This window comes from Astatotilapia calliptera, chromosome 23 (genome assembly GCF_964374335.1).
Source record: "Astatotilapia calliptera chromosome 23, fAstCal68.1, whole genome shotgun sequence".
NCBI lineage: Eukaryota > Metazoa > Chordata > Actinopteri > Cichliformes > Cichlidae > Astatotilapia > Astatotilapia calliptera.
The window spans coordinates 9333310-9344502 of record NC_137443.1 but is presented as its reverse complement, the minus strand read 5'-3'; the positions used below and the strand labels follow the sequence as shown (position 1 = coordinate 9344502).

Sequence of the window (11193 nt, the reverse complement as noted above, 5' to 3'; positions counted from 1 at the left end):
TATTTGTTGTAATCATCTATCCTTGCAGTTGTTTATTACACAAAATAAATTATATTATCACACTTCTGGCCACATAGCGCTGATATTCACTGCACATGCCCATATTAACTTTTTCCAGCCAGGTGTTTTCCTTTTCCCATTCTTCCCTTTCTCTGAGGGGAACAAACATTGCTGCTCTAATGCTGGGCTTACACTGTGCAGTTTTAGGCCCATTTTGAGCCGATTTTTGAGTGATCGGACCGATTTTGGCCTTCATCGTGCATCGTGTAGTATACGTGGGGTAACGAGAAGTGATTAACACCTCACGACCAGCTCCCGATCATCAATCGCTCGTGAGGGTCTCACCACAGCCGCTCACACTGCTCGCGCGCAAACACGTAAACGTTGGTGTAAAAGATGGAGCAGCACGGCTGTGCAGCCTGTGATCTGGACACAAGCGATGGAGGCACAACTTGTAGAACTTTGGAAAGCTCATCCGAGCCTTTTCGATGTGGCATCACAAAATTATCACGGCCACAACAACCGTGAAAATAGTTGGATTTACATTGCTGCTCAGTCACAGCTGCCCGATCAATGTTTTTCATTAGCAATTTAGCAAAGTTGATAGTGGTGGTGTGTGTGTCTGTGTGAGTGTAAGACGGAGAGAGAGAGCGCGACAGATTTTCTGTTATAACCTTCATTTTATGGAGGCACAGTGTGAGCACTCAGGTCGCATCAGAGCATCGGGCGGTATAGTGTGAGACCTGCATCGTGACCTACCAACTGCGAGTCAATCGTGCAGTTTGAGCAGGAGCTGAATAACGTGACTGAAAAAAATCACACAGTGTCTGCCCAGCTTTAGGTTTACTGTCGTCCGAGACTTGCACCGCAGTGTCTGCGTTTGTTTCCCTGTTGGCCATGCTTCTTGTTGTGGTCATTTGTTGTCTTCCGGTATTTTCTCCGTAAGCGACCTTTCCTCGACCAATGAGATGAGTGGTAATCTGAATTGTCATACTCGTAAGTGTGCTGTCAGCTCATTGGTCACAAAGCAGGAGAGGGGCTGGGAATTATGTTTTCAAACAAAGCGTTAATTCCATTAAAAGTTATAGACTACTTTTGATTCTCACTGTATTACGGGACAAAGTGCGTCCCTTATTAGCTCAATACGGGACGTGTACTTTTGTTTCGAAATACGGGACGATTCCGTATTTTAAGGGACGGTTGGCAACCCTACATAGTATGGAATATCACACCCCTGCATGTTCTGGCTGAACATATTCATGCCTTTAAGGCAGATGACTTGCAATAACGTATGTGGCCCTGCCTACACATATACCCCCGTCATCAGTCATTCCTCAGTTTGATAGCTGCTCATCACCGTGCCAAACTCCTTCAGGGAACCAAAGTTATAGGCACAACTGTTGGTCTCCTTTCAGTCGATTAACGTGGTGCAACACATATAGCATGGGACATATATACATGGAATCAGACCAGCACCACATGGTAGAACCAGCAGAAAGGACAGAATAAACCACTGAATGGGCTGTAACATCCCAACAATAAAACCAAACAAGTGTGTGGTGATGATAAGCTAGCTGCAGTACAAATAGCACACTCACAGGGAACCCTTTAAAAAGCGCCCATGAAGTTGCCATTCCACTGGTGGAATGTGTTCCTACTCCCTGAGGCAAAGAGAGACATTTGGTGCCCTACACTAGGGAGATAGCTTCCATTAACAAGTGGGAGAGCCTTTGTTTAGACAGAGCTCTACTTCTAGCTGGATAGCAAAACAGAGAGCGACTGGTCACATAAGCACACATCCTGAGCGCAGTCAATATAGGTATGTAGCACAAACACACCAGACCCAGAGAATGCCACCTCAGAAGCTCAAATTACATAAAGGTACAAGCTGCAGAAATAACCTTTTGGTAAATATGTGCCATTTGGGTGCAATACAACCCTGAGACCCTCAGAAGAGAACTGTATGCATAAGGGGTGTACAAATAAGTCATGAAGGTGATTTGGTACCATATAGATAAAAATTTAATATAAGGTCACCCACTTCCTTTACACAAGCCAAAGCAAGAAGCAATGCAGTCTTGTATGAAATAAACCTCATATCCACAGATCTAGTGGGTTCAAAATGGCCCACAAAGGGCCTCCAGCACCAATATAAGGCAGTAAGTGTTGACCCTGAAGAAAAGAAGATCCCATACCTGGAATCACCCCACAGGGTGCACCCTCCATTCCTTCACCAGGGAACAAGGGTGGCTCTTAGTGACAGAAAATGAGTGAGACAGCTTTAACAAGGGAAGGGAGCATGTGCACATGTCATCACAGGTCATATGCCTCAAAGGTGTAAATACAGGTGCCAGGACACATGGGGACGTGATATCCCATATTATACGTGTTGTACCGAGTGAATCGACTGAAAGGGAACATAGTTAGATAAGTGCTTCTAAATATTTCACAAAACATCATCACAGAACTATTGAAACCCTGCAATCCTACCAGAGCACTGAGGTCTACAAACCAGCTGCTCTCAGACATTCTTAGATCCAGGCTTAAAAGCAGAAGCAACAGAGGCTTTTCAGTAGCAGCTCCTAATATTTGGAACAATTTACCTTTATACATAAGAGCTGCCCAGACTCTCAACCATTTCAAAACACTTTTTAAAACCTATATAATAACAGTAATGAGGGCAAAAGATTTTCTTAGAAACATTTGAAAGATTTCTTATTGAGTCAGTTCTTGATTTTCTGGCTTGATAGTCTTATTTTTGCATTTTATTTTTGATCTTATATTGTTATTTGTATGATGTATGTATTTAGCAGGATTACCACCTGTAAAGCAAATTGCCTTCAACACAGCAACGTGACAAAGAAATAATCCCAGAGGTCCGTCAACACACTCACATGTCGTGCTTGGTGCCATCTAGGGGTAAATGTCAGAAATACAATTAAAACCGAGGTCAACTAGACACAAATGAGTTCTGTCATTTATTAATCTAGAAGATTCCAGTTTCTGACTTTTACACTGGGAGTCTCACTCTAAAAGAGTCTTCATCAATGACATAATGGAGTTTTTTCTGTATGCACATACTGGGCTTGCCTGGCTAATGGCTGTTTGCCTTAGGACATTTATGAGGCAGAAAGAAGGGAGTGGATAAAGGGGAAAGAGGGAGGGATGGAGAGAGAGTTGCACTGAAAGGAGTCCTGGCTGCTGCTTGTGCTGCTGTACTGCACAAGCATCTGATCTCTGCACATAGATGTCTGACAGTAACATGTTCAACGGGGACTCGAATCTTGTGAAAGATGAGAATCTGAGCAGATAGGAGGACGGAGACACTCAAGAGTGAGAAGTTTGACCTGGTTTGGGGATGAACAGCTGCCAAGTGTTGGGTAAGAACATGGATTAAATGTCTCTGTCTACTGGTTTATTATCACAAGACGTTGTTCGTTCAGAATGTTTATAAAAGTGATGAAAACTTTCTGCTCAAAACTGAGTACTTCTACCCACACGTGTTTTCTAAGCTTGTATAGTCAGATTGCATTGCAGTGCAATAATGCAATGAAAAGAAGTTACATGTCTAAAATGTCTGGTGTTTGTTTCACATGCATCTATTTCTGACATCAGAAACACTTTAGTAGCTGTCGGTCAAAGTGGATGAAAACCTTTATTTTCAGTAAAGGACTTTTTTTTTTTGGTGCAAAGTCTGCCTCGCTCTACATGTTTACAAGAAGATCAAATGAATGAAAAGAGCTTTTTTAGATCTTCATAGTAAATAAACATCTCTTAGGGAGCGCTATGCAGCAGGAGCTTTTAAATAACGCATATTACTAATGCGGCTTAGAAGGACTGCGTTTATCTGTGTTTGGATGTGTTTGCATGCACAACACAGCTGTGTGTGTAAACAGTTGTCCACTTCTTTAAAGACAGCGTTTTTACTAAAGCTGACATCATTGCTGCAGACTGGAGATGGCGGGCGGGGTTTCTCTCTCCCAGGACCTCACATTGACTCTGTGGCCAGTTCATTACCCGCAAAATCAAAAACATACTACTCTTACAAGAAGGAGGAGAGCAGCCTGCGTGTATGTGTGGTGTCTCCTTCCTGTTTAGCTCATCATGTAGTATGCACCTAATTTGTCTAATGTGCTTGCATTGACAGACAAACCAAATGTGTAAAGGCAAAGAAAAACATGCCGTAATAAATTTTTTGAAAAGGCAGACAAGGGGATTATCCTTCTTTGTAGACCTGACACATATGTTCCAACGCCCCCGCTGACCAGAGACAAGCAGCAGATGCAAAACTCACATTCTCACGCCCACATGGGCAAATCTGTGTGTGTGTGTGTGTGTGTGTGTAATAATCAAATCTGCGAATCCAAAAGATTTTCACACAGCGGAAGACATTTTCGGTATGTTTCCATATGATTTCTTTGCTGTGGAATGTTTGATGTTGAACATCAGGATGCAGAATCACCATTAAGTGTTTTTGCTTTTAATGCCTGCTTTACGTTCTGTTACAGAAATAGAGGTGTGATCATGTCTCCTTCTTTTCTCTCTTACATGTATGTATAACGCCATTGCTTCATGATCGCGTTCCCCTGACAGAAATTGTTCTGGGTGTTATGTCATGGCTCGGGAATGTTTTGGCACAAAAAGAGACAAGACTTGGAGCAGACACAAAGATTTCGCTTGAAGTCTATTACATGCAAATCTGTGGCAGGATGAGAACATCGGCGTGTGAAAAGGAATCAGAAGCAATTGCTTCTCATTACAAAAATCACACCTGGCCTCATGCTGCATTTGATCACAAGTTTGATTCACTGATATGCAGTTTCTCTGTCTGACACCCTGACAAGAACGTTTTGAGTGTTTAATGGCACTGATCAATATAATAGGACCGCTAAGTGTCTGGACTCACTGATTCATTATTGTTCGTTATCTGCCTCCTTTGCCCAAACATCTGCAAACACAAAACTAACTTGAGAGTTGCTCGGAACTTTGTGAGTTAACGTGGAGACACAAACATCTATATTAATGTTCTCTTTTGGCTGTATATACAGGTTTGAAGATGTGGACCTTGATGGGATTTGTCTGTCTGTGGCCCTGTGTCTCGGGAGAGTTGTTTGACACCAAGCTCAAAGCCCCACGACTGATCTGCAGTGTTCCTGGGTCACCCGGACTGCCTGGCAAACCAGGTCCCAGTGGGCCCCCGGGAGCAGATGGGAATGTGGGTATCCCAGGAAGAGATGGCAGAGATGGCAGGAAGGGTGAAAAAGGAGAAAAGGGTGACACAGGTATAATATGAAACAGATACAGTATTACTTTATGTCTGCTGATAAAGAAATACTGCCAGTGTGTGCGTGAAGTGAAAAGCTGGCGCATAGAGAAGATAAAATGATGTGTGTGAAAGTTATTAAATGATCTCTCCTGCAGGACTGGAGGCTTAACAATAAAGGGGAAGTCAATGTAAACACACATCAGGTCTCCAACTCCTTCAATCTGATCATTACAGACAGCACTGTGTGTGAAATGCCAACATTTATTGTAATAAAAAACAAGAAAAAGGTGCACCTTTGCCATAAAGTGTATCAAGTACAGTTACTGCCACAGGTTCTGAGGATCATTTTAGGGAGCCAGCTTATGATTGAGAAAGAAAAATGCACACATGCAATACATTTAATTAGTGCTTGTAATGTGTCTGTCCTTAGAATGGTGGTTTATGTCGCTCAGACTCATTTTCGAATTAGCTTTATAGTTTTTAAACTAGCTTGAGATGGCAAATCCTGGGTGTAAACAGTTTGATTATTTTAAAGCAGATGCTGCATGTGTTGCAAAAATCTTCCATAATGTTATTACAAAATATTTGGAAGGGCTGTACCTGTTAGCCTCATCCAACAGAAATATTATCCTAATATCAGCCTGTGAAGTCTGAAATGCCATAAATCTGTCAGGGATAAATAAACGTCATTCACCTGTGTTTTCCATTATGCCTGGAAACAGGAATTCACTTTCAACTGAACATGGAGCCACAAAGTTGACAATGACTACCCATCCTTAAAGGCCAAAGGTAAATCTGTGCTAGATGAAGAGGATAGAAGTAGCTTTGAGTGGATGAGAAAGACAGATTTGTAAAAGGATTTTCTTTAGTGAAAAGTTCTGGTGTTTGTTCTCCTTACTGTGCTGTTTCAGACATCGTTCTTTTAGTTTCGCCTCCATTACAGTGAATTTTAAATTAAACAGTCACTACATGATCAAAGACACAGAACTATTGAAACCCTGCAATCCTGCAATCTTTAGCTGTAATTCAAGAGGCAAAGTGATTATTTTGCATTGACTATTCATTTTTAAACACACTTCTCATTGTCAGAGGCTCAAAAGTAATTGCACAAACTAACATAATTTTAAAAAATTCAAATGTAAGGATTGTTTTTAATACTTATAAAGTCATGCCTTAAGTCTAGAACTCACGTCCTTGCACACATCAGATAGCATAGCATAGCATAGCATCTTTATTTATAACGCACTTTACATCCAGCAATGTTGACCAAAGTGCTACAAATATAAAACAGAGAGGAAACAGTTTAAATTACATATAAAATATCTTAAAATTAAAAATCATATAATTAATAAGAAACATATTAAGAGACATCAACAAGTCCTGCTGTGCTAAAAGCCAAGGTAAATAAATGTGTTTTAAGAGGTGATTTAAAAACAGATCAAGTAAAACTTGGCGATCATAGACCAGCAGGGAGTCGACATCATAACAAAATAAAAACATTAAAACAGAAACGTGGAGGAACAGACGGCGAGCCATACACATCGGCGCCATCTTACCCAAGAGCACAAACCCTGCACAAGTTTACACAAAAAAGCTGTAAGGTACAAATGCAACACTTTGAATCATCTTCAGATATCATCTCTCCTTCATTTATCATGAACAAGTCTTCACTTCAACCACATATTGATTGTTTGACTGTGATGAAATTCAGAGGCATAACTGCTGCACTAACCATATTACCCTGGGCATTCTTTGTTATTATTCCTGCCAAGAAGGTTATGTGATTGGATCGGGGTTTTTTCTTTCCCTCTATTTGGATTACAAAATTATGGATGGATTTGCACAAAACTTTTACCAGTGATGTGGTTTGGCTTCACCACTCGTAACTGATTAATACGTAGATCTGCATCCAGGAATTTGGAGCAAAGGACTTGCTGGTACTAGATCTGAATTTATTCACAAACACACAACCATTTGAAGTACGAAAAACTGTGTAACACGGTCTTGGTGTTCTCAACAAAATATCACAAACTAATCCTGATGTATCCTGGTTCATGCACGGTGTTAAGTAAATTCCTTGGTAGCAGTATGCAGCCTTGGTAGTCATATGCAATCTCCAGCTGCTTCTGTTAGAAAGCATCCTTGTGGGTTTAGGTGTGTGAATGTGTAGATATATTGCAGTAAACTTTAGGTTTTGCATCACAGTAATGCTAACAAATTTGCTTATACTCTATAAGCTGGGTATATCTGAACTTTCCCATGGTTTTCTACAGGCAGATTAGCTTAAATTTCTATTTTTTACTTCTTCAGATTGTTCAGAAAGTACAGTTTTAGCATAGGAAAATCTTCCATAATGTTATTACAAAATATTTGGAAGGGCTGTACCTGTTAGCCTCATCCAACAGAAATATTATCCTAATATCAGCCTGTGAAGTCTGAAATGCCATAAATCTGTCAGGGATAAATAAACGTCATTCACCTGTGTTTTCCATTATGCCTGGAAACAGGAATTCACTTTCAACTGAACATGGAGCCACTTATTAGGAAAAGCCCTGCAGAAAAAAAACAATCACAATCACAATGTTGCCTGTCTCCAGGGTATTTACTGCGACAGTGGTGCTGACTGAATGCACCGAAGGGTTAATCAAGCCAGTTTGAATGTCAAGTGACTTTGTTCAAAGGTTGACTTAATCCCTGACAATGACTGGGGAGCTGTGTTTCTGGTTTAACAGTAGTAAAACTGAATCCTTCAATTAGAGACTGATGTTGCAAGCATTGTGTTTTGCTTTCAGGAGTGAAGGGCAGGGTAGGCCCGACAGGTAAACTTGGAGAACGAGGTGACCGCGGCCCTCCAGGCAAACGAGGCCCTACGGGAGAGAACGGAGATGGTGGCTTGCTTGGACCTCCAGGACCCGACGGGGAGAAAGGGGACAAGGGCAAACGAGGACCGCGGGGCACTGCGGGAACCTGCAAATGTGGCAGCCTCATGCCTAAATCTGCTTTCTCTGCGGGAATCACCAGCAGCTACCCTGCAGAGAAAACCCCCATTAAGTTCAACAAGATCCTCTTCGATGAAGGCGGACACTACAACCCACAGACGGGCAAGTTCATCTGTGCATACCCAGGCATTTATTATTTCTCCTATGACATTACACTGGCCAACAAACACCTGGCTATCGGTCTGGTGCAGAATGGTCAGTATCGCATCAAAACTTTTGATGCCAATACAGGAAACCATGACGTGGCATCTGGGTCCACCGTCATGTACCTGAATCCAGAAGACGAGGTGTGGATGGAAATCTTCTACCATGACCAGAACGGTTTATTTGCAGATGCTGGCTGGGCTGACAGCCTCTTCTCTGGCTTCCTTATCTATGCAGACAGCAACTACTTTGACACACTAGCAGATGACTACGCATAGAGCCTGAAAAACTCAAGAGAGAAAACCACAAGCTCCTATTCACTGTCACACACACACATATAAAGACTATATTTTTATACCAATATTTGTATTGCTAGTTATATTATTAGAATGGAGACTTATCTATTGTTTTAAAAGTATATTATTTGATAAAGTCTTTATATGTTCATGATTTAATTGGAATCAAATAAACATTGTTGAAATGTAATAATGGTTTACATGTTTCCATTTGCAAAAAGAAGTAAAACTGAAACATGTGTGAGACAAAGTTATTGGACAATAGAAAGCTGAAAAGTGAAAACAGGCCAGCCATGTGTTTGTTATTGGTGATATTTCCAAAAACAACAGCTGCAGAGGAGAACTTCCTCCTTTGCTTTATTTAGTGCAAGAAATATTAACACAAAAAAAACATAATATGAAACGTAGAGACCATTCTGACGTGGTGGAAATGATGGCGCAATCCTGGCTACCTCAGATAGCAACAAAAACCAACTAAAACTATATCCTGGCCCCTAAAGCCAAACAAAAAAAAAAGAAGAAACAATCATGTGAACAAATAAATAAGATACTGAAATAAAAAAAATCAAAGATAAAGTTGTGTACCAGAGTTTGTATTGGTTTTGGGGGTTTTTTTTTTTGTTTTTTTACTTAAGCTAGCTGAAAATATGAACAAAGCGTAAGATCAGCGAGATGGTCGTCAACTTCAGAAGAAAAAGGGCAGCAACTGCCCGATGGCTATCCTGGGATGGGATGTTGGAGGAGTGACAAATACCTGGGCGTCCACAGCAACAGCAGGCCAAACTGAAAGACCAAAACAGAGGCTGCATACAAGACAGGGATGAGCAGGCTTTATTTCCTCAGCAAGCCGAGATCCCTTAGCATGTATAGCAAAATCTTAGAGCTTTAAGCCAATTGGTTGTGTCTGTGTGTGAAGTTTAGACAGCTTATGTGGAGGAGGAACTGTTATGCAAATTTCCTGCTGAATAATACTTTTGCTTGAATTATACTCCCTCTCCCTCTGTTTAAGAAAACTTTGTTCTGAATGGCTGTTCCTTGTAAACTGAGGAAGTCTAAACTTTTGGCTCACAGGAACTGCTTGTACACTGACCTTATTATTTGAAACTTTGACCATGTTTAATAGGAACATCTGGCTTTGTAACAGTATATATTTTGTCATGTGAAGATGTTTTCACAGGACTCTTCTGAAAAGCATACTCTATGATTCAGCAGCTATTGGATCATTCTTTAGCAGCAACAACTTGAAGCAATTATTTTCTCTGTTTTTATCAGTTTCTCATATTGGAGGAATTCTTCCCCACATTTCTTTACAATGTGACTTCAGTTGATTGAGGTTTGTACATGCACAGCTCTCCTAAGGTCATGCAACAGCATTTCAGTGGGGTTGATGCCTGGACTTTGACTGGGCCACTGGGCTAGCTTTAACTCTTGATGGTATAACATTTGACTCTATAATGCAGAAGAATTCATGGTCCACTTGGTGACTACAGTGATCAGACAAGCCAAAGAGGTATGAGGTGTATGTTGTGTTGATTTTTTTGCCAAACATAGTGCTGTGTAGTTTGACCAAATCTCCACTTTGGGCTCATCTGTCCAACTAAAACTGTACCAAAAGTCTTGCCAACATGCAAACGTAAACCATGCTGCCAACTTTTTTTTAGAGAGTAGAGGTTTCTCCTGGCTTTCCCCTTCCACATAAAATCCATACTTGTTCTGTCATGGTCCTGAGTCTTCAACCCAGTTTTTGTGTTTGTTATGGTCTATGTTTATGTCTTTTGAGATCAGTGTTCCCTAATCTCTCAAACCAGCTGGATGGAGTGGGGTTTTTTTCCCATTTCTCTGAGAATTTCAAGGTCTGACCTTATGGTGAATTTGCTGGGATGTCCAGTCCCGAGTAGACCTGAGAAGCGTTGTGTTAACACACACCTGAATGCTCCAGACCAGCAAACTGCTAAAACATCTGCTTTAATAGAGGTGCTCAAACTTGCTGGTGATCAATTAATCAATAAATCAACAACTGTACTTAGTTTTTCATAGTAGAAATGCATAGACTCCTGTTCAGATGGCTGTAAGCTTTCTTTCTTTATTAGGAAGGGTAAGAAAATAAGCATCACAGGTCCACTTTAGCAGAAATTAAATTTACTGATATACAAATTCCCTAGTATTGTAATGACAATCATTATCGACCAGAAACCAAAAAATGTTAAAAACCCAACAACACAATAAATAATAGTAAGAAAATCCCAACACAAAAATAAAGCAATTGAAAAAATAGACAATAACAAACTTAGTACAGTTTTGTTTTTCACACTACATAAGATAGTGTTATATTGTGATATTATTTGTTCATACATTTGACGTTTTTATGGCAAAATGTTTTTTAAAAAAACACTTAATTTCATTTTCTTTTACCTCTTTTTTAATTAGTTTCGCTGTACCCGGCATTCTAAATGAGCACGGTGCAAAACAAAAAAAACGGATCTGTACC

General features: G+C 40.5%; 1 protein-coding gene across 1 annotated transcript; it reads left to right on the top strand.

Moving 5' to 3' along the window:
- Positions 1–3148: 3148 nt before the first annotated feature.
- Positions 3149–9281, top strand: c1qtnf7 (C1q and TNF related 7). The gene is made up of 3 exons (XM_026160141.2): positions 3149–3380; positions 5049–5282; positions 8059–9281. Exons 1-3 carry the CDS (start codon positions 3359–3361, stop codon positions 8685–8687), a joined length of 885 nt encoding a protein of 294 aa, XP_026015926.1. The 5' UTR covers positions 3149–3358; the 3' UTR covers positions 8688–9281.
- Positions 9282–11193: the final 1912 nt, after the last annotated feature.

Bases quoted from the DNA above. Each gene is read 5' to 3' on its own strand.
- c1qtnf7 (XM_026160141.2), top strand. From the start codon at position 3,359: ATGAACAGCTGCCAAGTGTTGG. The intron at 3,381-5,048 runs GTAAGAACATGG...CTGTATATACAG, and splicing joins GAACAGCTGCCAAGTGTTGG to GTTTGAAGATGTGGACCTTG. The intron at 5,283-8,058 runs GTATAATATGAA...TTTTGCTTTCAG, and splicing joins AGGAGAAAAGGGTGACACAG to GAGTGAAGGGCAGGGTAGGC.